The sequence below is a fragment of the Lytechinus variegatus genome, chromosome 8 (genome assembly GCF_018143015.1).
Source record: "Lytechinus variegatus isolate NC3 chromosome 8, Lvar_3.0, whole genome shotgun sequence".
Classification (NCBI taxonomy): domain Eukaryota; kingdom Metazoa; phylum Echinodermata; class Echinoidea; order Temnopleuroida; family Toxopneustidae; genus Lytechinus; species Lytechinus variegatus.
Genome location: NC_054747.1, coordinates 35,156,316 through 35,183,802, shown reverse-complemented (window position 1 = coordinate 35,183,802; position 27,487 = coordinate 35,156,316). Strand labels below are relative to the sequence as shown.

Here is a 27,487-nt window from a genome sequence, read left to right as displayed (position 1 = left end):
CACATAAATCTGTTCGAATTTGGAAAATTAACTTAGCACAGAGAATGTGTTTTGCGTAAACTGGGGCCCCCGTAACACAAAGCTTAGCAATGATTGTAGAAAATTTTCCTACGATTGCATTGACTACAATGTACAATCAATCGTAAAAATCAAGCGTACAATTAATCGCTAACCTTTGAGTTACCGGACCCTGGTCTAAGGAATGTCTTTGACTTGGGCAAAAATCATCTTTTATATAAACAAGTTAATCAGTACAATGGACAAGAAATAGGTGCAATATCTTGCTTTGTTTCTGAACAAGGCTGATGACACACCCATTGTACAAGGAGTTGTGATTGATCAATTCAATCACAACTAATGAAGACCAACATCTAAAGTAAATTGTCTGTAAATATGTGAATAATACTGAATCTTTTTCTTGTCCATGCATGATAGCCTTCACAAATCACAATTATCCTCTGTTTCCAAAGAGGCATTGTAACCAATTCCCATATAAAGATTTATGACATTTGCGGATTTCCATTTCAACAATTTGTAAGACGGCCCTGGTACTGTGTTTTATACAGTTGTTTGTAAGTTACAAATGGCTATACCAATGAATGATGGTGCTAAATCATCACCAATGTAAATTTGGTGTATGATATCATTTACCATGGAAAAGATCACCAGACATTAGCTAAGTTGCTCATAACTTATGAAAAGCTCTATGAAACAGCTACATGGTCTGTACTCTCTATTCTGTGTGTCAAACAGCACCATTGACATAGCAGGCGAGAAACTTCCTGAAGACGTTGACGTCGAGGTCTCTGCATCCAAGATCAGGATCCCTACGATGCATCTTCTTGATATAACCTGGCTTGGTGTGTCTGCTCCCATGGGCTTTGTATATCTTGAAAACCTGAAGGAGAGGACAGTGGAGTGAGCAATTGATTTGTACATGTCTATAAACATGGTCAAAAGAGGCCCCATTCCCATGGGGGGGGCATAAATTCTACAACAGTGAAAAATAAAAATAGTAAATATTAAACATAAGTTCAAATTATTACAGTGTTGTATTGTTCTAGTGGCCCAAACATGGAGTAGTGTGTGTGTGTGCATTGCTTTGTACTGAAAGGAAAAGGTGCTATTTCAAATATCTATTGGATTGAAAAAAAATCGAAAGCAGCAGTTATGAACAAGAACAATATTAACAATTTTAAAAAGGAAAGAAAATTGATTATAGCAGAAAGAGAAGTAGATTATCCATCGCTTGATTATCCCTACAACCACTAAACTTTGTCATCATTTTTGCATCTTTCACAACTGCACCAGTGCATTCATCCTTATCTTCTACATGCTTGATCACTTACATTTTCATCATTGTTATCAGCGTCATCACTTGCTTTTAAATTCCTACCATCATCGTCTTCCTCCTCACTATAATTACTATCACTATCTTCATTATCATTGTCGTCCTCACCATTACTATCATCATCTTTGCCACTATCAGCACCACAGTCACTACTTTTTCTACTATCATCATCATCACCAACATCATCAGTATCACCATCATCACCCACATCATCATTATCATCATCATCACCACAATCATTATCATCCCCGTCATCATCACTATCCTCACCATCATTATCATCAACATCATCACCTACATCACAATCATTATCATCATCACCATCATCATCACCATCATCATCATCATCATCATCATCATCATCACAATCATCATCATCATCATCAACACCATCATCATCATCATCACCATCATCATCACAATCATCATCACAATCATCATTATCATCATCATCAACACCATCATCATCATCATCACCATCATCATCACCATCATCATCATAATTACCTCCATCATCATCACCATCATCACCATCATCATCACCATCATCATCACAATCATCATTATCATCATCATCAACACCATCATCATCACCATCATCATCATCACCATCATTACAATCATCATCATCACCATCATTATCATCATCACCATCAACACCATCATCATCATCATATCATCATCACCATCAACACCATCATCACCATCATCATCACCATCATCATCATCATCACCATCATCATCATAATTACCTCCATCATCATCATCATCACCATCATCATCATCACCATCATTACAATCATCATCATCATTATCATCATCATCACCATCAACACCATCATCACCATCATCATCCCCACAATTATCATCATCATCCTCACCATCATTATCATCACCATCTTTATCATCATCAGGACCACTATCATCACTACTTCTGCTACTGTCATCAATATCACCATCATCACACCCAGCACCACTACCACCACAATAAGGAACATCATCAATCTTAAGCACCTATTACCACATCCTCATTACTTACCACTGGATCACAAACGGAGTACATCTCATTCCCTTCATCAACCCACACCATATTCTTGATGCCTTCGTCAGAGTTCATGTTCAGCGTATTCAGCTGTACTTGCATGAAGGTGAACTTGACCCCAGTTGACACGATGCATTGGGTCACGATAGGTTCCTCAAGGTCAATGGCAGCATCAACCTACAACAAAAATAAAGTAAGACAAAATGAAAGATGACTTCAATGTTGGGGGAAATATGGTATCGCATCCCTTATATATTGTTTAAAAATACACGCATCCCTGCCATAAGTTGAATCTCTAACATTTTTTTTTCCGGAGCTACTTTTGAGCTCACCAGACAAAATTCGCCACGTTGTATTACAGTTTACATAGGACCCTATGTGAATTTTAGGGGCTCTTTTTCAGTTTTCCAAGGATCTGTAAGGCATTTCGGGGGCAAATTCGCCCCGAGTCGCTGTGTGATTATTTCCCTGATCTCTATTGTTCCATACACGTGGGTACCTTATCAAAAGTCTGTGTCATGTCTTATATCAGGAATCCTGCCAGAAAGACAGTATGTATCTTTTTACAGCAGATTTCCTCATCCTAGATGGCGCGCACCTATTGAGGTTGCCCCTCCAGCAACGGTCTTGAACTTTTAGCTTTTTTGACTGTTTCCGAGATCTTTTTTATCAACTCAAGTTTATATGACTTCACTTTTACTACTCAGGATTACTTCGGTGCACCTTTTATCAACAATAATAACATTTTACTACATTTTTGAAGAACTCTTCTCAACTGCCTTCTGGATTTTAATACGCTTAACTGGCCGCCTTAACACACAGCACTACAGTATAGTACGGTACATGTATGGACAATGCGGTATGGTACAGCGTCATAGGCCTGTATAGTATGTATGCTTCATTTCGTTCTTCCTACACAGTACCGGTACGTACCTATGAGAAAACGGTGCTTTGTACAGACCTGCAGTACACGTTGGTTTAGTGTGCGTGCGCACTCATCGCTTTTTACAAATTTTATTCTGGATTCAACCCCAGAAACTTGAACTTTTTAACTACATGTGATTATAACAGCCTCCATTTTTAACCACATCTTGACTACACTTTCTTGACTTGATCTTGGTTACCTGTTGCTAGGAATATTGATTTTAACCTAAGACATGTAAAAAAATACTCACAATTACATTGTAAAACTGATAGGTTTCAGAAGAGTGCAATTCCATATTTTATTAATATCCTGAATGAATATCATTCCAAAAACTCTTAATCTGTCCAGTTTTAAGTGATTCCTTTGTTCATATGACCAAGAATTCCTTCACTTTGGAATGGAGTGTGAAATGTACACTGCCCATGCAAATTCTTTAGGGCAGCAGTTTGATTTATATTGTGCAATAACAACTTACACTGTCAGGGAATACCAGTGTGTATGTATAGTTCACATCTCATTCATACATGTATGTCAATTGACATTATGCCATGACTTTGCAGGGATAGGTGTCGTGTGGGCGGTACCGGAGCAGCGGACGCGACATCGGGACTGGCCCCTATGGTTTCGGAGTGCTGCAGTTTGGGGTGTGTGGTTCCGGACGGCTGTTGCTTGGTTGGACGGGCGCATTAGACTTTTGGTCGCATATCCGATTGGGTTGGGTGGCTGGGAGGAGTGTGTTTCCCTGGGAGTGATGGGTGTGACAAGCTTGTGCCATGCCCATTGCTCCCGGTGGATACATTTCTCTCGGCGCCTTTCTCGTCGTGTGTGCGACTGGTGGTTTTTTTGCGCCTGTCCAGCTAGGAAGTGGCTGTTTGGGACCGAGCATTTCTGGGCTGTAGCGCTTCGGAGGTGTAGGGGTATGTCTCGGAGTCGCATCCGTTGCTCTGGTGTTGCCCATTTCCAGACCTGTCCTCAATTTTAATTCTGATTTTAATTTGCATTATATATTTATGAGTTATCTTTTATTATTCTAACTTAATTGGTTTGGAGGCTTATGTATGTTTGTATCTTTATGATTTTTGTATATTGATAGTTTACTTTGAAATTTTCATGTTGTTCAAAATGGTCTTTGTATATATCTTATATGTATATGTAACAAGATCTTTACAATGTAAAACAATGTAAATTTAGCCTTTGGGCTACCATGAATTGTTTTTTTAATAAAACCATTTATCTAATCTAATCTAATCTAATCAGATTTCATGCATTCCTCATTGTTTATAATTAACTGTGAGAATTGGAAATGGGAGGCTGCTTGCGGGATTCCTACGCGAAAGACGAGGCCCTTCGAAAAAATATCATGGGGGCACGGGCGATTGTGCCCCTGAAATGCTAAAAAGAGCCTGGCTGGCAAATCACTATTCACTACAATGTTGAACCTTGAAGAGACCCTTTCAGTAGCTTCAAAGCTATCCTGGGACGAAAACATTCTGTGTATCAGTGCGAGGTGCCTTGGTTTACAGCACAAGAGACCCAACAGGAGGCTGCGTCGCGTGGATAAATGGTAGCACAGCCTCTCTAAATACATCTGGTTATAGTATATTCGGTGTTGATGTGGAAGATGTTTATCGTGGTGAAGGATTGAGTAGAAGAAATAACCAGTTGTCTCACGTTTGATACATCGTGAGACAACTGGGCTCTGTAACACAAAGGTTTGCGATGAATCGCAAGTATGAAAGAACTGCACTGATTGGTTCCCAGTCAGTACTTTGAACAGAGTATACATGCAACAATGATCCTGATTGGTTATTGGTATTTAGCGATTGATTGCAAACCTTTGTGTTACGGAGCCCAGTTGTCTCATGATGTATCAAGCGTGAGACAACTGGTTATATACCCAGTGTTGTCAATATTAGGCATCAGGATGTGAAAAGGAGTCCCACGAAATTGTTTTCTCTTTTTGTACCTATTCACATGCTCAAGGGCAATTCCATAAAATATGTTTCTCCGACCCCCTATATGTGGTACCTTCATTAAATTTTCTGTCTCTGATTTCTTGTTCATTTGACAGTCTGTAATGTTCTCAAAGGACCATGACTTGGTCAGTTTATGAAGTGAAGTAAGAATTAAGAACAAGTGGAATGCCTCTGGCCGTCTCACCTGCATCACGCGATTCCACATAGCAGCATTGCTGACTTTGAAAACTACTATAACTCGCACAAGATGTTCAGTGATACTTGGTTACTCTTATTTCCACGTTTTATGAACTAGACCAATACACTTACAGAGATAGGATGGTAATTCAACAAATACCCCCAACGTGGCCAAAATTCATTGACCTCACATGACCTTTGACCTTGATCATGTGACCTGAAACTTGCACAGGATATTCAGTGATACTTTATTACTCTTATGTCCAAGTTTCATGAATCAAATCCAAAAACTTTTAACCCTATCTAGGCCGGGGGGCCTCGGAGGCCCCCCCTCAACAAATTGCGCGATATTTTTGCCGTGCGAAAATTTTTGACCGCGCCGCTCGCTGAGTTTTTACTTTCAAGTCTTGCGCAACTTTTGAGACCAATTTTGCATCACCCGGGTACGTGGTTCCGAAATTACGCAACATTATGTAAGTGCATGTCAGACAGAAAATTGCTCAAAAACGTGATTTCGTGTACAAAGTCAATGCAAATTGTGTTTTCAACCAAACTTCATAAATGTATGATTATTTTTAGTTTTGCTGGTCTAAATTTATTCATGTTATGATTTTTATGATCACAGAAGAGTCCCAACAAATTTCATTGAAAAAACAATGAAAAACAAAAGGTCAAAAAAACAAAGAAATACATAAGAAATTGCAAAAAACAATATAATACATAAGAAAATGATTTGATATCACAATTTTTTTCATGTATTCTTGCTAAGGACACCACAAAGAGTTTCTATACCAAAAATTAGTAAATTTTGAGCTTTATTTAGGGAGTTAGAGGAAAAAATATGATTTCGCATACTAATTACACATAAATTAGCATAATCACGTAATAGCGATTCGCATGAAATAAATTACTATACGATCTTGTAGATTATGTCCCAGACAACCCGCGTGCAAATTTTCGGCGCGATCACACGGTCGACAGCCGAGATCTTAGGGGGGCCTGGGAGGCCCCCCCCCCCCGGCCATAGGAACTCCCAAAATACCCCGGCCTAGATAGGGTTAAAGTTTTGACTGTAATTCAATAGATACCCCAATCGGCCAAAGTTCATTGACCCCAAATGACCTTTGACCTTGGTCATGTGACGTGAAACTCATGCAGAATGTTTGGTGATACTTGATTAACCTTATGTCCAAGTTTAATGACCTAGGTCCATATATTTCCTTAGTTCTGATGACATTTCAATAACTTAACCTCAGGTTAAGATTTTGATGTTGATTCCCCCAACATGGTCTAAGTTCATTGACCCTAAATGACCTTTGACCTTGGTCATGTGACATGAAACCCTAATAGGATATTCAGTAGTACTTGATGAACTTTATGGCCAAGTTTCATGAACTAGGTCCATATACTTTCTAAGTTATGATGTCATTTCAAAAACTTAACCTCAGGTTAAGATTTGATGTTGACGCCGCCGTCGCCGTCGGAAAAGCGGCGCCTATAGTCTCACTCTGTTACGCAGGTGAGACAAAAACGGGGGTTGGACGCACAAAAAAATTGATCATTTTACGGATTTGCCTTTTGTTAACATTTCTTACCCCATACTGAAGTTTGGCTCTTGAAATGGCATTGGCGAATGCAAACATGAGTCCCTGAGCATTGAGATGGTCCATCTTGTGACGACACCAGTTCCTAGCGTCATGTATGAAGAGGGTGTGCGCATGAGGGAAGGGAGACCCTTCATAAAACCCTGGTAAGAATTCATTATACAAACAATTAAGATAAGTTAATGATGACTTATGACAATTACGGTGACGCTAAAAAAAAATTCTTTCATTTATAATACATGGTAATAATAATTCTTATTTTCCCAGGGGAGCAAGCCCTACAGAACCATGTAATTATAACCCTTCATTCTCCATCTTACAAAGATTTGCAATTGACCCTAGTATCAATTTCAACTACCGACGGCCAGCAATGTTAACATCTAAAATGCATGTTCAAAATATATTCAAGATATGATGTATGTATTCATACATTCACCGTTCTCTTGAAAATTCAGTGTGATTCTCTTTCTTTACTTTAAAGGAGACTGAGCTAATTTCCTGTAAATTTTTTTGTCATGGGTGGATTTCTATCCAGTTGAGATTAATTGGATCAATCCTAAATCTTTGTAAGTGAGGGACCTGGTGGGTGTTTCATAAAGCTGTTCATAAGATAAGAGCAACTTAACTCTTCATGCGTTCACCTGTAAACCCCCTGTGTGTTGCATTATGTTAGCAGTGATCCCCTCTCATTCACATTCGTGCCATGAGTCACAGATTTCTAACGATAAACCTGGCCATGGTATTGTTTGTGAGGGGGTTTTATTGATTTTCTCCTCTCCTTTTTTCAATGAACTTCCTGGCTGTGATCAGGATGTATTGATTTTTGGGGATAACTCAACGATTCTGTCATTTGTAAACTGCGATAATCCGTCAAACACTAAACTAATGTCGCACCCGCGATCGATCGGTACACATGTACGGTATACAAAAACGCCAGGCTATACATTGTAGCTAGGCACGCACTGGGGCATGCAATTGTTCGAAAAACAATGGAACAGGGGACGTCTATGGGAAATGTGTGGTTGTGCAAAAATGCGAACGAAACACGCCTACGGATGTGCAATAATGAGAACGTAACGCATGAAGAGTTCAAGAACAACTGGTGATCCTTTATTTTAGCAAATGGTGTACATCATTGGCGATTGTTTAGCATGTAAGAAAGGTCCACCAGTCGTTCTTTAAGTAGCTCTTTACTTTAATACTAACAGCTTTATGAAACAGCCCCCTGGTGATATCTCATAAAGCAACATATAGCATGAAATATGAGCCAGACCAAATAGGTGCATGTGTACTACAGTTCCAGTGTGCATATACAGCAGAGGGAGGGAGGAAGGGGACACCCCCCCCCCATGGCATTGCAACTCCCATTGAATAACAAAGTTACCATGTAACAAAGTACTGGTGGAATCTCATAAAGCTATGTATTAGTAGCATGTACACTACTGTCAGAGTGTACATGTGCAGCAGACAGGGGAGGGAGGCAGGGGAAAATCCCCCCCCCCACACACACACACAATGAAAAGTTGTAGATCACTTGGTACAAATGTTTCTCAATCCATGTAAACCATAACCACATGAGGCAGTGTTGTCATGGTAACAGATCATGGATCGGGAGAGTTTTCTTTTCCAAAGATCAATTTTCCTGACAAGGTGAAAATGCCAAGTCAAGATACTCAACACTTTGGATTCAAACGACCAGAAAAGATAATGATTCAAATTTTGCTGAACTTCAAACAGAATCATTTGAATAAATTGTAGAGAAAATGAAAGGCTGTTTTCAACTAGCCATACGGCCACCGTAGGGGAAATGTGACTACGCCATAGGGCTGATGCCCTTTAAGATCTCACCTGTGAAATTGTGATTGTCCTTATAGATGTTACGAGTCAATAGATCAATGGTAGGAGCTAGAGGATAGAAGTCTGGTAGGGTGTGAGAGGCAGTCTCGGCTACCTCCTCTGGACTCGCTAACCTATCTAAGGGTCTGGCAGAGGAGACTAGTAGACCCGACCGACCACGAACCTGAATCTGTTCATTACCTTTCAAGATGAATACAGAGATAAAAAACATATAAAAAACACATTATTATTACTACCATTAATATCATTCTTATCATTACTGTCATTATTACTATTATTAGTAGCATTATCATTGTCAATAGTAGTAATTAGTACTAATACTGGTATCAGTAGTAATAGTAGCAGTAGCAGTAGTAGTAGTAGTAGTAGTAGTAGTAGTAGTAGTAGTAGTAGTAGTAGTAGTAGTAGTAGTAGTAGTAGTAGTAGTAGTAGTAGTAGTAGTAGTAGTAGTAGTAGTAATCGTAGTAGTAGTAGTAGTAGTAGTAGAAGTAGTAGCAGCAGTAGTAGTAGTAGTAGTAGTAGTAGTAGTAGTATAGCAGTAGTAGTAGCATAGTAGTAGTATAGTAGTAGTAGTAGTAGTAGTAGTAGTAGTAGTAGTAGTAGTAGTAGTAGTAGTAGTAGTAGTAGTAGTAGTAGTAGTAGTAGTAGTAGTAGTAGTAGTAGTAGTATAGCAGTAGTAGTAGCATAGTAGTAGTATAGTAGTAGTAGTAGTAGTAGTAGTAGTAGTAGTAGTAGAAGTAGTAGTAGTAGTAGTAGTAGTAGTAGTAGTAGTAGTAGTAATAGTAGTAGTAGTAGTAGTAGTAGTAGTAGTAGTAGTAGTAGTAGTAGTAGTAGTAGTAGCAGTAGTAGTAGTATTGATATTATGAGTATCTTCAATATCATTATCAGCATAGAAAATAATTTTGATTTGTTAGGGGTTATTTTCTTTTCCAAATATAGGCTATTTCTTTCATATTAAGTGCTACCTTTATGGGTAACAAGCAATTATAGTTAAAAATTTGATTTTTGAATAATCTTAAATTTGTTTTTGACTGATATTGAGGCAACTAAAGAAAGAATGGTCGCCCCTAAGCATTGCATTTGTTCACCAGCAGGTACTAGGTTTGGCGACAGACATTTTTCCTCATTTGTAATTTACCCTTTCTTGTACTGTTATGCTCTCTAATAGGCCCCTTGAGCATTTAATCAAAATGGAAAAGACGCTATATAAATCATATGTATTATTCTTATTTTATTTTTACAAGAATTTTAGGTACTATTTGGGTTGTCATGAGGGAGAAACCCGTCCCCCTCATGTATTAACTATACTGATCATTGACATCATCACAACTCTTTCTCTACCGTGTTCTTCCTCCGCTAAGGTCAGAGATCAACGGGACCGTAACTCACCGAATGTTCTAAGCTGCAATCATGAAGAAGTACCAAGTAGTACTCATCCACATTGTGCTGCACTCAACCCAGGTGAGGTGAATGGGTACCCAGTAGGAAGAAATTCCTTGAATGCTTGAGTGCCTAGGCAGCTCAGCTAAAGCTGGGGTAATAAAAATAGCAGGGCCCGCTGGTAGAACAGTTTTCTAAACTGAAGTGGCTACCCTGGGTAAATATACCTCTATTATTATTACTATTAATAAGTTTTGGCGAGTTGTGTGGAGGTTGCGTAAGAAGAACATAGAAGCGTATGTAATTGGGCTTTTGTGTTGTTGCCAGGAGGTAAAAAAGGACCGACTCTACAAAAAGAGCAATTCAATATCCATCATCATCATTGTCGGACCATGACCTGAGGAGACAAAGCATTGGAGGGGTACTGTATTGTAAGAGAACAATGCCGTGCCCTCCAATGCTTTGTCTCCTCCGGGTCATGTTCCGCCACTGATCATCTTCATCCTTATCAATTTACCTCTATGCCAAGCTGCAGCTACATAATAACCATCCGTCTGAGCCCTTTGTAATAACTCTGGATACTGGCCACACATCAGCTGACAAAGATGGATAAAATCCATGTTCTGTGTGTAACTGCAAAGGTCAAAATTGAAATTAAAACAAAGAAAAAAGTTAAATGAAAACTGTAGTGAGTGGGATTCAGGCAACAAATTAAATTTCTTTGATTTTTTTTTTACTTTTGAGGGCAACTTTCACAGCATACTGCCTAATTCTGTAACATTGGATAAGCTATAACATGGTAATGGAGTGGGATTTTCTGGGACTCCTTTTTTTTATTTCCATGACTATTTTGATCCTCTTGGAATCCTTGCAATTTTGTTCCAAACTGGAAAACATGATATACACGATTCACCTTCGTTGTCCAGAGGCCTAGTTTTCACTGTAGGGTGACAAGCTATTCCTAGATACGATGCCCTTGAAGTCTTCAAAGGCATGAAGTGCAGAGAAGAATGAAAATGAGTTGAGCACGAATGTTTGAAAATTTAGTATAAACAAGTTTACACAGATTAGATGTACATAACGCAATTGCCGTCAGAGAAAGTATGGATTCATTACTGTTTTGTGAATGTGTGTGTGTTCTGTTTTGTTTTTGTTCTCATCAAATCTTTTGATCATAATGAGCCGTGTCTCCAGCGCGTTATTAATTGCTTTGATCTGCACAAGCTGGTTTAGACAGTTAATGTCAAAATATTCTTTGCTCTTTTACATCGTACCTGCTGTCAAACTATAAAAGAGAAAAGAGTGAATTAATTGAATGATGCCTAATACTTGTATTTACAACTTACTACCCTCTAATTCCCTCTATGTCCTTCTAATTCATCACATAATAATTACTAACATTAAGTTTTTATACTTAATTAATCCTATCAAGACCAGGGGGCACACTGTGCCTATCAAGAGCAAACTAGAATCATCATCATTGAGATACGGTTTCAAGTGAAGTTCAGTAGATTAGATGAAATTAGTAAAGAAAAAATCATCATCATCAGATTCGGTGCTTGTGTTTGCTTTCGCATGCATAATCTTCCAACTTATAATGGGATGTAATGCTCTGCTGTTACATAACAGACTCTCTGTTCAAAAGCAATGGATCGAGACGAAAGAGATTTCACACTAATTGATATTTTATATTACAAAAACCGCCTAATTAAAAGGACATTTTTTGGGAGGAGGGGTGCACGCTGTGAATGGCCATTCGCGTTTTATCATACTGCTTTTTTTGGGGGGGGACACCCTGTATAACAAACTTTTGACCTGTCTGCGCGTAAAAGTACATGTCTAATCGAGTTTTAAGCTCCTTTGAGTTGGAGAAAAAGCCCGTAACATTAAGGTTTTTCACATTTTATGGAAATAAGTTTTATTCCACATAGGTCATATTTTCCTATGAAATTAGTTGTAAGGTGTTCAAGATGGAGGAGCAAAATGCTATAGTTAGACCGGGTATCAAAAGGGGGCTTGTATTGATAAATGCAGGCCACAGGTACCAGAAAAATAAAGTTTCAGGAACTTAAATCGCTTGGACTTGTTGGAGAAGAGATTGTCCACATCGCTTCAACACCTTGGTGCTAATACCATTTTGGATCAAATCGATGTTGTTTTCATACTGTCTGGTGTAAGCTGGTTTTGCTTCAACACCTTGGTGCTAATACCATTTTGGATCAAATCGATGTTGTTTTCATACTGTCTGGTGTAAGCTGGTTTTGCTTCAACACCTTGGTGCTAATACCATTTTGGATCAAATCGATGTTGTTTTCATACTGTCTGGTATAAGCTGGTTTTGCTTCAACACCTTGGTGCTAATACCATTTTGGATCAAATCGATGTTGTTTTCATACTGTCTGGTATAAGCTGGTTTTGCTTCAACACCTTAGTGCTAATACCATTTTGGATCAAATCGATGTTGTTTTATACTGTCTGGTGTACACGTAAGCTGGTTGTGCTTCAACACCTTAGTGCTAAAACCGTTTTGAATCAAATCTATGTTTCTTATCATACTGTCTGGTATAAGCTGGTTTTGCTTCAACACCTTCGTGCTAATACCAATTTTATTTATTTATTTTTTATTTGAAATGTGTACAAATGAGCAAATTTCAGAGGAAAGAAATTCTTGCTCCATACACCCCCTCAATATCAACTAGAATTGTTTTTCTCTGAGACCAAAGGCACTATGGCAATGAAGATTTCTTGACATGTATCTAATATTTGGAACATTTGTCTCTCTATTCATTTTTAACCACCATTTTTTGCCCCTGTTAAGTGTATACACTTTGTTTTTTAGCAAAAAGGCATGCTTGCAATTTTGTAATCATATCCATTTCGGACCTTCATTTCTTAGTTCATTATTATTTTTCTTTTCCAGAATTGTGTTCAAATCAAATCAAACCTTTCAACTCATTCAGTTGATATTCTTAAATGCAAAATATCTGTCCCTCATGTCGTTTCCTCGTTTATTTCTTGTGTTTACATTCTCAAGCAATATATACTTTATAGTTTGCATTTGTTACTTCTTAAATATAAGTTGATATGATTTGTGTATAACATTTGTTCAAAGATTATCTTGATGAACATGTATACGCCTCTGTTTTTAGATATTTGGTTGGTTGTTTAAAATAAAACTTTGAGTTTAGTTTTGTTAAGAAATCAGAATGTGTGTGCGCAATATAAATACCCTATATTATTATTATTAATATTGAAAAGAAGGCGGATTGAGGAGCGAAGAGGTGTGGGTAATTGCCTGCGAGACGTGTGTACGTGTGGACCCCCCACACACACACACTCAGGGTGTGAACCATGCATGTATGCTTGTTCCTGATTCTAAGAGATACCGCCTATTGTTAGAGGAAGCAAATTTAGTTTTGAAGGGAACCTACCCCGGCATGAATATTACTCCCCTAATTAAAGAAAAAGTCAGGAAAAATTCTATACAACATTTTCCTTACACTGACCCCATTTCCGGCAAAACAACCCCAGGAAGCAACGAGCATACGTGTTTCGTTTAACTCGCCTTCCTTCTCATACGTGGAGCGTTGTGGCCCAGTGGATTAGTCTCCGAACTTTGAAACAGAGGGTCGTGGGTGCGAATCCCAGCCATGGCGTAATTTCCTTCGGCAAGAAACTGATCCACAATGTGCTGCTCTCAACCCAGGTGAGGTAAATGGTAAGGGTAGGAATTAATTCCTTAAAAAGCTGTGTGCGCTATGAACGCCTAGCTTAGCCAGGTAATCTAGGATCAGCGCCTTGAGCACCTAACAAGGTGGATGTGTGCTTAATAAAAATACCCTGTTGTATATTCCTTCTCATTTCTCCTCTCATTTTATATTTTTTTCTTTACTTTCCTCTTTTTTTTCGTTTTTTTGCTCTGCTATTAGTGGGCCCTGGGCCCTCACACCCTGACTCCACCTATTATTAATTTGAACAAATAAAGATATCATGCAGTCCACGGAGATGGGGGTAGTTTCCAGAGGCGATTTACAAGGGCTATCTATTCTAGGTCATATCATTTGACATAGGACTATCGGACCCGCGGTCTATCGGGATGTAACCAAGGTTCCAACATTAATGGACATATTTATTCTTCTTTTCATGCCCCCTTTAATTGATATTTTTAGTTTTACTTGAAATTTTTAAATAACTTGAATCATCGGATAGCCTACGATGTACTCTTTAATATTTGAAAAAATATTTATCGTAAAAAACTTATCGTAAGAATCTGAAAATATTTACCTAAATCTCTCAACAGGAATGAGTTTACTCTGCGTGTCGTACTGACGGCATTTCCTGATTGATCTCAAGACTCTTTCCTCCATATCAGGAAACTCCAAACGAGCTGCTAGCTCCTGTATCCGTTCTGGCAGCTTTTGATAAAAATCATAATAAACGTGTAATGGACGTTCTTTATTGAATACTATATGAATGAAAGTTATTTTAAATGTCACCATCATCATCACCATCATCATCGTCATCATCATCATCATAATCATCATCATCACCATCATCATAATCACTTTCATCATCTTCACCAACATTATCATAATCATCACACCACCATCATCATCATTATCACCATCATCACCATCGTCATTATCATCATAATCACTATCATCATCGTCACCAACATTATCATCATCACACCACCATCATCACCACCATCATCATTATCATCATAATCACCAGCATCATCATCATCATCATCACCACCATCATCATCACACCACTATCATCATCATCATCATCATCACCATCATCATCATCATCATCCCCATCATCATCATCATCGTCATCATAATCACTATCATCATCATCACCATCATCATAATCACTATCATCAGTATCATCATCATCACCAACATTATCATCATTATCACACCATCATCATCCTCCTCCTCCTCATCATCATCACCACCACCATCATCACCAACATTACCCCTTCATTTGACACCATCATAACAATACATCATCATTAGTGCCCTTACCACCACCACATCCATCATCATCTTTACCTGTCCCTCCCCCATGAGTTTGCTCTTGGTCAGCCACAACGCCTGCTTTATGCCCTCTTCAAGACGACATCGATGATTGAAGATATAAGTCTTTTCTTCATGATAATGAGGGTTGTTCTCGTTCATTTCCACTCGGTTCATATACCGAGGATGGTAGTCAGCGATTTTTTCCCTGGGCGGGTATTAAAACAAGATTTAAAACAAAACCTTTGCTCACGGTGTCATATTTTCAGACAAAAATAACAATTCTGAAACATTTTTACAAAGGTTCAAATAATGATCACACACACTCAAATTGTACTTTGGAAACTCGATCAATGTCCCGATTCTTCACACAGGAAATGTAATTTTTTTGTCCTTTCAGGAAAAAATGATGAGTAAACTGACTTGTCTCGAAAATGATAGATGAATGAGTATACGTCATAACACTTTGAATACCGGTAGATATATTCATCTTTAATGTCAAGGTTACGCTCTTTGAGATTGATCGGATCAATCGCAACTCTTTGTAAAAATGGGGCCTGATCTTACAAAAGCAGTTAAAAGCTACAAAAATCATTCAATCTGATTGGATGAAAGAGTAAATTCCTCAAAGAAATCTTGCACAAATTTGTTATTTTGTTTGGAAATTTGGATTTGTTATTATTATAAAAATCTGTATGAAAAGGGGACCCAGATTTCCAGGTGTATGTAAAGTTGTGAGTTATGAATAAATAGGTTTTAAATGAAACAGTTATATTTGATCTCGCTTGCACCAAGCAAACAGAATGGATTATAATTTGTGTCGGGGCAGGAATGCCCTTAGCATCACACTTGCACCTCACCAGGGCAAAAACGCACAACAAATTGTGGCCCTGGCCTGTGCTTCAATGGACCGAAATTTTAATTGAAACACTGTGTGTACTGTATGATCATAACTGAACATAAAATGTGAGTGCAAGAAGACAGATACACAATAATGCATAGGCTATTAAACATAAACGTATCCCGTCTCTCTGACCCAATCAACCTCAATTACATGTATATGGATATCCATCTCAATTCATAATTTTTTCTACAAGAAATTGATGTCAAATTTTATAAAAAGAGGAGCATAATGAATGGGCTGTTAACTGATGAATTAATACACAATACATACCGGTAATCTGAAAATATTTTTTAACAAACATGCATTTTACATGTACATGTAGATGTTGACATTGATAGCTTTAAAAAGTTAAAGGTCAAGTCCACCTCAGAAAAATGTTGATTTGAATCAATAGAGAAAAATGAGACAAGCACAATGCTGAAAATTTCATAAAAATCGGATGTAAAATAAGAAAGTTGGGTCAATCCACATCAAATCAACCAATTTTCAGACAATTTGTCACCCGACCCTCTTCGATTTTCTTTAAACTCGCACCAAATGTTGCCCCAAGTGTCTGACGGAAAAATCTGAAATATTTTGCCCCAAGGTCAAATGGTTGCTAAGATACGGCCTCCCATAGCAACCAATGCGCACTCAAAGAAATAATTTTAAATAAAATTGCCTATTTTTGATTGACTACTGCAGCAAAGTTTGATTGATTACAGTCTTCATTTTAAGTAAATTGGAAGAACTTTTTGGTCTAAACATGCAGAGTATACTGTAGCGCGGACCTGTCAACCGGATTTCGCACACGAGGTCACCGAAAATGGCGTTAAGCATCCGTGTCAATGATTTCAGAAGCATGTTTGGAGGCTCATAAATCCAAAACTAAATTAGCTTAGAACCAAATATTATGCACATTTATGGACTTTCATATACTCAACAGAATTACAAAAAATTGACCCAAGAGTGTGCGTCGTTTTCCTGTAGGGCGCCCTCAAAGTTGGATTTTTTTCAAAAGATGCCAAGTTCAAGGTCACGGATCACCTCCCGTCCCATCGAGGAGGGGGACCAATTTCTGTGTTTTGATAGACATTTACCCATATTTTCAAGTGTTACTTGAGAAATTTTGCTACCGGAATGTTTAGGGGCTGATTTGCGCATTCCAAAATAGTCGTAAACACCCTAAATTTGACGTTAATGACACATGCTTTTCAACACTTTTCAAATTGTGATAACTCACAGATGACATGCCAAAAGACATTGATATCTTCTGTGATGATAGTCTGTAATTGGTATTAAAAGGATATATCTTCAGAAATAGTTTTTGTTGTTGGTAATGACCTTGAAAACACACCTAAAATTCAATAAAAACAGTAAATTGGCGAATTTTCCAGAATCATATGGCATTCAAATGGTGTTTACATTGACTTTCAAATGGGTGTCATTTCAATACAAAGGGTGAGCTTAAGCCAAAACTTGAAAGACATGTTCAACTTTTGTTCTACTTTAAGCAACATCAAATATTTGAACTCAAAACTATATCATTTGACCTTGAAATTATTCCAAATATAGCTAATTATTGCTTCATAAGTAGCATATTCAAATCGCGCGAGTACATTGCACTTTGCAACACATTTCAAAATGGATTTTCTCATAGAGAGAATACCTGATCAGGCTGATATTTGCAGTATTGGTAGTCTGTAATGAGTTCTTGGAGGATCTACAGATTAAGTACCTATTCTCTCATGACAATGACCTTGAAAATACAGCTGAAAATCATGAAAATCAATAAATCATACAATTTTCATTAGTAATCAAGTGTTTTTACCCACTTTTCATTGTGTGTTATTCCATCTTAGATTGTGAGCTCATGCTGATAATTGCAAATCATGTTCCACTTTTGGTCTACTTTAAGCTACATAAAATATTTGAACTCAAAACCTTATCATTCGACCTTGAAATTGTTCCAAATATAGCTATTTGTGCTTCATAAGTAGCATATTCAAATCACACGTGTACTTTGCAACACATTTCAAATTGGATTTTCTCAAAGAGAGATTACCTGATCAGGCTGATATTTGCAGTATTAGTAGTCTATAATGAGTTCTTAGAGTATCTACAGATCAAGGAACTATTCTTTCATGACAATGACCTTGAAAATACAGCTGAAAATCATGAAAAATCAATAAATCAGACTGAACTCAAAACCATATCATTTGACCTTGAAATTATTTCCAAGTATTGAAATGTGTTGCTAAGTACAATGTACATGCACGATTTGAATATATGCTACTTATGAAGCAACAAATAGCTATATTTGGAATGATTTCAAGGTCAAAATATATGGTTTTGAGTTCAGTCTGATTTATTGATTTTTCATGATTTTCAGCTGTATTTTCAAGGTCATTGTCATGAAAGAATAGTTCCTTGATCTGTAGATCCTGCAAGAACTCATTACAGACTACTAATGCTGCAAATATCAGCCTGATCAGGTATTCTCTCTTTGAGAAAATCCATTTTGAAATGTGTTGCAAAGTACACGTGTGATTTGAATATGCTACTTATGAAGCACAAATAGCTATATTTGGAACAATTTCAAGGTCGAATGATAAGGTTTTGAGTTCAAACATTTTATGTAGCTTAAAGTAGACCAAAAGTGGAACATGATTTGCAATTATCAGCATGAGCTCACAATCTAAGATGGAATAACACACAATGAAAAGTGGGTAAAAACAGATTACTAATGAAAATTGTATGATTTATTGATTTTCAGCTGTATTTTCAAGGTCATTGTCATGAGAGAATAGGTACTTAATCTGTATATCCTCCAAGAACTCATTACAGACTACCAATACTGCAAATATCAGCCTGATCAGTTATTCTCTCTATGAGAAAATCCATTTTGAAATGTGTTGCAAAGTGCAATGTACTCGCGCAATTTGAATATGCTACTTACGGAGCAATAATCAGCTATATTTGGAATAATTTCAAGGTCAAATGATATAGTTTTGAGTTCAAATATTTTATGTTGCTTAAAGTAGAACAAAAGTTGAACATGTCTTTCAAGTTTTGGCTTAAGCTCACCCTTTGTATTGAAATGACACCCATTTGAAAGTCAATGTAAACACCATTTGAATGCCATATGATTCTGGAAAATTCGCCAATTTACTGTTTTTATTGAATTTTAGGTGTGTTTTCAAGGTCATTACCAACAACAAAAACTATTTCTGAAGATATATCCTTTTAATACCAATTACAGACTATCATCACAGAAGATATCAATGTCTTTTGGCATGTCATCTGTGAGTTATCACAATTTGAAAAGTGTTGAAAAGCATGTGTCATTAACGTCAAATTTAGGGTGTTTACGACTATTTTGGAATGCGCAAATCAGCCCCTAAACATTCCGGTAGCAAAATTTCTCAAGTAACACTTGAAAATATGGGTAAATGTCTATCAAAACACAGAAATTGGTCCCCCTCCTCGATGGGACGGGAGGTGATCCGTGACCTTGAACTTGGCATCTTTTGAAAAAAATCCAACTTTGAGGGCACCCTACAGGAAAACGACGCACACTCTTGGGTCAATTTTTTGTAATTCTGTTGAGTATATGAAAGTCCATAAATGTGCATAATATTTGGTTCTAAGCTAATTTAGTTTTGGATTTATGAGCCTCCAAACATGCTTCTGAAATCATTGACACGGATGCTTAACGCCATTTTCGGTGACCTCGTGTGCGAAATCCGGTTGACAGGTCCGCGCTACAGTATACTCTGCATGTTTAGACCAAAAAGTTCTTCCAATTTACTTAAAATGAAGACTGTAATCAATCAAACTTTGCTGCAGTAGTCAATCAAAAATAGGCAATTTTATTTAAAATAATATCTTTGAGTGCGCATTGGTTGCTATGGGAGGCTGTATCTTAGCAACCATTTGACCTTGGGGCAAAATATTTCAGATTTTTCCGTCAGACACTTGTGGCAACATTTGGTGCGAGTTTAAAGAAAATCGAAGAGGGTCGGGTGACAAGCATTGGTTGATTTGACATGGATTGACCCAGTTATGACATTTCAAAGTTTCGCTTATTTCCAACAAAATAGTTATATGTACGAGCCAGTTACATCCAAATGAGAGAGTCGATGACGTCACTCACTCACTATTTCTTTTGTTTTTTATTGTTTGAATTATACAATATTTCAATTTTTACGAATTTGATGATTAGGACCTCATTGCCTGAAGCACAAAATTTTGAAATAATGGAATTACACGTGTTCAGGGAGGAATGAAACTTCATTTCATATGACAATGACGAGAAAATCAAAATATTTCATATAATAAAATACAAAAGAACTAGTGAGTGAGTGATGTCATCAGCTCTCTCATTTGGATGTAACTGGCTTGTTCACATAACTATTTTGTTGAAAATAAGCGAAACTTTAAAATGCCATAACTTTCTTATTTTACATCCGATTTTGATGAAATTTTCAGTGTTATGCTAAGTGTTGAATTTTTCTCTTTTTATTCAAATCAAGTTTTTGTTGGGGTGGACTTGTCCTTTAAGGAAGGACCTAGATGTCAAAATAAATGACTACAGATACTTACTTCTCTGGTATCTTGTAGGGGCTAGGCAGATCTAACATCTCGTAAATCTTCCTAGCCGTCGTCTTCCTGCGCTCTTTGCCCCTCTCTCGAATCTCCTTCTTTTTCTCCGGCCGATATCCCCGGGCGAGGATCCATTTCTGTCCCGGAATAACTAGGGGACCACTCAGGATCCTCTTGCAGGCGATGCCACTGCTAGACTTAAGCAAAAGCCTGGTGGTAAGACTTGCTGGCATGATGTGATGAACACAGGCTATATAAAATAAAAAGAAACTACAAAAAATAAAATTCCATTCTAAATTCTACATCTGCCATGCGGGCAAGAAAAAAATGGCTCCAGTCTAATATTAAGACTAACATTAACCAAGACTAAGAGAGCTCCAGAAGGAACATGTAACCATAGGCTGCCGCAAGTAACACGAGTACCTTCGAGGTTGGGCTACCAAAAACACCCAAAATTAAAGAAAAAAATAAATCATGCACCCACCTCGATTCTATGGATGAAGGTCAAGAATCCTGACATTGAGGCAGTAGCCAGACCCTCAAAAAGGGGGGAAAAGGCCGCGTTCATTCTCTTGCTTTCAAAATTGCAAATAAAATGGCCGATCGATACCACTGGCGCATGCGCAAAGAAAACAGATTTTCAAGCAAAATAATACATAGACCTTCCTCCATAGAAATTGAGGTGGGTGCATGATTTATTATTTTTTTGTATTTTGAGTGTTTTCAATTTTGGTACCCCAAATTAGGCAGATCCAGGAAAAATTTGATGAGGAAAAAAAATAATTAATGATGTTTCGTCCCAAAAAAAAATTGATTTCAAAACATCGCATGCGATCAGTCGCAGGTCAAACTGATCGCATACGAAGTTTTGAAACTGGCCATGAGTAATAATAGAAAAAGATACTGGCCAAAAATCACCAATTTTGACGATAACCGGATGATGGACATGGAATGAAATACATGTGGAGAGTAAGAAATTAAGCTATTTTTCTCATTAAATTTTTTTTAATGATTTTTATGACTGTTGTGGAGGGGCGGTATAATGAACAGTAGGCCTATACATTTCATAACATTTCCATTCCATCCTTGTACACGATCGGAATATCCAATCGTGTTCACCATCCCGAAGTTCAGGTTGGTGGATCGTGTAGCGGTAGTGAAGACTGGCCCACTCACACAACATGCGAGGTTAGTAATACTAACCTCGCACAACGCATGTGGTTTCATAGTGGACTTTGACGTTTTCATTCATCACACGAATGTGAGGGAATTAGAAACGCCAAACGTTTCAGTATTTCTCCACTATCGTAATCTCATTTTTTTATTTATGTTTTTATTAAAAATAAGTTAGAAATTGTTTATAAAAGTGTTTTTATCGCTTACCTCCAAGTCTCAACCAGGATACTCTGTTCGATCCGTCCTTGATACTGCGGTGGAAAGTACGCAAACAACAATCGAAAAGCAATTTTTCGTATCGAACATTCTCAATTCAAGTCGTCAGCGCATAATAGAAAATTGTACCAAAAATCAACAGGTTGCATCTCATGTATATACTTATTGGTAAAGTACGCCATCTTTTGACAAGATGATGATGAAAGTGGATTGAACGAGCAGGATGTCTTGCGAGTTCAGTCGGGAAAGTGGGATGATGAGGCAAGTTTATCGGGGTGCAGACATAGGCGGGAGAGGGGGGGGGGGGTCGTTTCCCCCTTCATTTGAGGCGGGGGACGTTCCCCCTAAATTGTTGATAACCCTTATTTTGCTTGTCAAAATATTTAGTGGTCCTTCCCTAAATTGTTTTTTGCTTCTCAATTTTTTTTTCCTGCGTCCCCCCAAAAAATTCAGGCGCCCCCCCCCTAAAATTTGTGTGGTCCCGCCCTAAAATTTTGGTTGATAACTAATTTTTTTTGCTCTCTAAAAAAAAAATTTGGTGGGCCCCTAAATTTTTTTTGCTTTCCGCCGCCTGTAACCAATCCCTTTTTCTTAATTGCATAAACTTTAATTTGAAAATATCCTTCATTTGTTAATGAAGGAAGACATGTTTTAATCGTTGTCTATTTTCTATACATAAATACATACTTTGGGAAATGATTTTGTTATGGTTTGTCTCCATTTTCAAAAACCATTAATCAGCTTGCAATAATTTAGAGCCTTCCGTAGTTTGCGCAAGATCAAAGTTGGCACGAATAACACAAAGCTTAGCGATAAGTAGCAAATATGACAGAACGAGCCTTTTCAACCAAATGTGCCTAAAATACAGATCTTGCATGATTGAAGTTTCTAATGATTTGTAATAAATCCAGATCGGCTGTGAATAGGGATCAGCTGAATATTAGATTTAGATTTAAATTTTGTTGATTGAAATATATTTTTGAGATTTAAAAGCTAATCCTTAAGATTATAAATAAATTCCATATTCGGCTGGTCACTATTCACAGCCGATCTAGAATAATTTCTAATCGTTTTAAGTATATCTACTTAGCGATTGATCCGATTGAATCAATAAACTTCAATAAACTTCACCAATGTAATTTTATGTACAGGTGTTTAAATTCTCAAATTCCAGAAAATTTTCGTAATTTCTTTACGCATGTATCAAATATACATCATTTTGATACCCGAACAAATAACCAAATATATATTCCTGAACACAAAAAGATTATCTTTCAACACAACATCCGTTATTCTGGCCCGAAAATGTGGAATGATCTTCCAGACTACATAAAAAAATCCTTGTCAGCAACTAGCTTAAAATTTAAGATTAAAAAATCAATTTTATCATCCTATGCTTGAATATCCTAATACCTTACATTCCTATTGATCTTAAGTTAACACTCACAATTACATAAAATGAAAATGTGTAAAGTACCTTCCTGCTGATCTTTGAGATTTCGCCTATGGAATCATTGTTCGTGAATTTTCAAAGCTTTAAATAGATGAAAATGTTTATTGAGAAAATATATACATACATATATATATATATATATATATATGAACAAAATGGTAATGTCCCGATTGTTTCGAATTACTTGTGTTAAATTGTGGTCGTTTGTGTGTGTAGGAAGCAAGATGGTCGTGTTAATGTTTGCACAAAAAAGGAGATGGAAAGGGAAATGAAAAATGAAGGGGAAAGGTATAGGAGAGAGAGGAAACAGGAGACCATAAAATAGAAAGAAAATGAAGGAAAGGAAGAGGGGAAAGGGAGAGGGAAAGAAAAATGGAAAGAGCAAGAAACGGGAGGGGAGGGGAAAGGAAAGAAAAGAAGGAAAAGGAAAAGCGAAAAAAAAGAAAGGTAAAGGGAGAACGAAAATGGGAAAGGAAGAGAGAGGGATAGAGAATGATAAAGGGGACAGGAAAATGTAATTTTTCAGATCTAGATATTAAGACTAAAATAAAATTGGACTCCCATGTTTTATTTATAAATATCTTTTTCATGATTATAAAGATTCATCGACCCTGTTCTAAGTCTAAACTTTAAAATAAATCTACTGGCGTTTCGTGCTTGAATTCTGGAGGTCATTCCTTTTTTAAAAGTATAGGTAATCTGTCAGACTTTTCAGGTCCGAAATTCAAATGTGAACTCGCATTATATTTTATTTAAATACAGTCCTGTCATCAATATCATAAGCGCGGGCTTCGCGCTGGCACCATTTTTGTGAGTGACATTGATGATGTTCACGATTTTCAAAATGCTTAGAATGTCCATTTGTTGAGGTTAAAATGTCCAAAAGTTCAGCGCTCGCATAATTTGTTAGGTAGATAGGCCTATCCTTTTAATTGTTATATATAGGTGCTTATATAATGTCCAGAATGCAGAATATTGAGTATATCTGTTGGTTCCACTATCTGCCCGTGCGACAAGCATTTATTATTTGGAATCATGAGATTCAAATTTAAAATATGATGAAAAAGTATCGTTAATACTGAATTAAGAAAAAAAACTAAGCTCACGTTTCACGGTCGCATTTTGATCTTGATCTGTTAGCTTATGATAATAATGGTGACTACGTTAATATCATTTTAGTGGACATATCCACCTTTTGGTGCTTCAAGAAAAATAAACACAACACACAAATAATAGAAAACGATCAAGAATAGAATAGATAGTTACCTATCCCACTCATGAATTCTTATTAACAGTCCCTAAAACGTCTTTTTTACGTGTTAGCTTATTTCCAAATATATATATATATGTTGTACATGTATAGCTTTACACTGTTAAAAAAACCCTGATTTTACAGAAAAATAAAAGAAGATTTTGCAGAAAGCAATACCAGAATCATTCTTTAAATTCATGAAACAGGAATTTTTCTGCAATTTAACAGAACAGGTCTGTTAGAAAAAGGGGAAAAGAGTGTTTTATTTAAGGAAATTTGTAAGATTACACACACCAAATACCAATTTCCTGTAAGATTATGCAATCTGGTAAGATTACAGGTGTTCTCGAGACCCCTCTGCAGGAACTTCTTTTAGTTTAAGGATATTTTCTAACAGTGTACACACACACACACACACACATATATATATATATATATATATATATATATATATATATATATATATATATATATATATATATATATATATATATATATATATATATATATATATATATATATATGTATATATTTATATACATGTATATATGTATAAGATATATATAGGTCTCCTCATCATGGTTATAAAAAGTGCTAAGAATGTTTTATTTTCAAGTCCTGTTGATTTATTTACTTGAACAATAAAATGTCCAGCTTTTAGAACAGATCTAAAAAAAAAGTTTTCACCTTTGATCATAGATGAGGAAGAAGAAAAAAATTGAAACTAACTAACGAATTACGCGAAACAATTTTTCTTCATTTCAAGGCGACTTTTTACATTTCATCATCGCTGATGGCGCTACAACAGAATATACCACATGACGGCAAAAAAAAACAGAAAGAGGAAAATAATGCTGGGCGCCTAGAATGCAACTAGCAGTACAACTTGCAAATCGTAAACAAACCGGCTTGTGAATAATATCGCGCGCCCTCTTTAGGCAAAAATTGATATCCACGCTGAGCAGGAGAAATCTACGTGAAGATCACGAAAAATGCTCTTATTTTATTAAACAAAACAGGAAAGAGAGTTCAACAAACGATCCATATGGTTCGGTAAGTGTTATAGAATAAATGTAATGCTTAGCTACGATGTAAAGTCATAGTTGTTTTAGTAAAAAGGGTGTGAAAGATTCGCGTGCACCAGGTGCATATGAATCCTTCACACACGAGACGATTTGAAACCATGAGTGAGACTGGCCTGGAGTACGGAGTGGAGCCTTCACTCAGCTCAGGCTTCACGAACTTCGCCCGAGGTACTAAAGTAGTAACCTAGTTGAGATGCATATTTTTACTTGCACTATAGAGTAGGCCTATAGTACTTCAACTGCACCAAAATGTTTTTGCTCAGCCAAATACGACTATACTCTGTAGAGAGGACTGTACTCAATGGGAGAAGAAAAATTCGATCTCTAAAGTCTAAATATCGACTTGACAGGTAACACAATTTTGAACAGATGGGACTGGGTGACATTTAAAATACTTCTACTTCTACTAGTGTGGCAATAAACTGAACAATTATTCACACAACTGTCTAATCAAAATTTTCTATAAATGTCACATGCATTACAGGACATAAATTAATGCCATTAGAAATTATCATGTTACATAGTAATTCATTGACTTAACTTTCGATTACAATTCATGAAAAAATGAAGTTATTCTCACCTCGTTTAGTGTGATGATCCAGCGCCAGCGTGCAATCATATACGTCGCACGTGATGACCGCGACCGGACCGTACAACTACAAGTCCACCGTACAGGCATACGCCACCGGCCGGCAGTGCAGTGTGATCATAGATTAGGTAACTCTATGAGTGTGATCCACTCTTCAAAACGGAACCCCGCTCATTCAATGAACGGAACTTCCTGGAATTTACTCTGAATGATTCCTGGAATTTTACGAAATATTCTCCAGTCTTCCATAAGTCATTATTATCTTCTATACACCCACCCCGGGGGGGGGCCACTTCCATTCACGAGTGGATACCATGCGCGACCATGGGGTCTCGAAAAGCACCCTAAACACGTAATTTCCATATTCTGAAAATGCACCCCTTAACAAGTATTGGCGTGTGAAACCCTACCCTTAACAAGTATTTGAAACAATACTCTTGGCAAATATTCCCTGAAATGAACCCCTTAACAAGTACAGGAATGTTTTATTGTTACGGGTCCTTCGGTCGTCGGCTTTACCTTATTTGGTTTACGACCCCACCTTCTACACCTCGCGCTAATCGGACTCTAAACACGAAGTTTTGGGGCAAAAAGGACATCCTTTATAAAACATTTTAATTTTGTTTCATCATCCCCGCAAATTCGACCCTAAACACGTAATTTTCCTAGCGAGATAGATACCCTTTTTTCATTATTTTTGTGTGTTTTGACACCCTTATCACGTTACGTACCAGGGGCGGATCCAGGATTTTGAAATAGGGGGGGCGCCAGCGGCGAGGGAGCGAAGCGACCGAGCGGGGGGAGGGTGTTGGAGGGGGGATACCCCCCTCCCACGGCAAGGACTTTTTCAAAAAATCATGTCCAAAAGTCGTATTTTGAGAGCACCTTTAGA

At 37.2% G+C, this 27,487-nt stretch overlaps 1 protein-coding gene across 1 annotated transcript; it reads right to left on the bottom strand.

The window, feature by feature from the left end:
* LOC121420432 (39S ribosomal protein L37, mitochondrial-like) lies at positions 1-26,689 on the bottom strand. Its single transcript, XM_041615057.1, has 9 exons — positions 26,587-26,689; positions 20,825-21,074; positions 15,373-15,544; positions 14,597-14,727; positions 10,830-10,945; positions 8,924-9,112; positions 7,067-7,218; positions 2,391-2,570; positions 1-898 (listed from the first exon to the last, which is right to left on the bottom strand). Exons 2-9 carry the CDS (start codon positions 21,055-21,057, stop codon positions 746-748), a joined length of 1,326 nt encoding a protein of 441 aa, XP_041470991.1. The 5' UTR covers positions 21,058-21,074; positions 26,587-26,689; the 3' UTR covers positions 1-745.
* Positions 26,690-27,487: the final 798 nt, after the last annotated feature.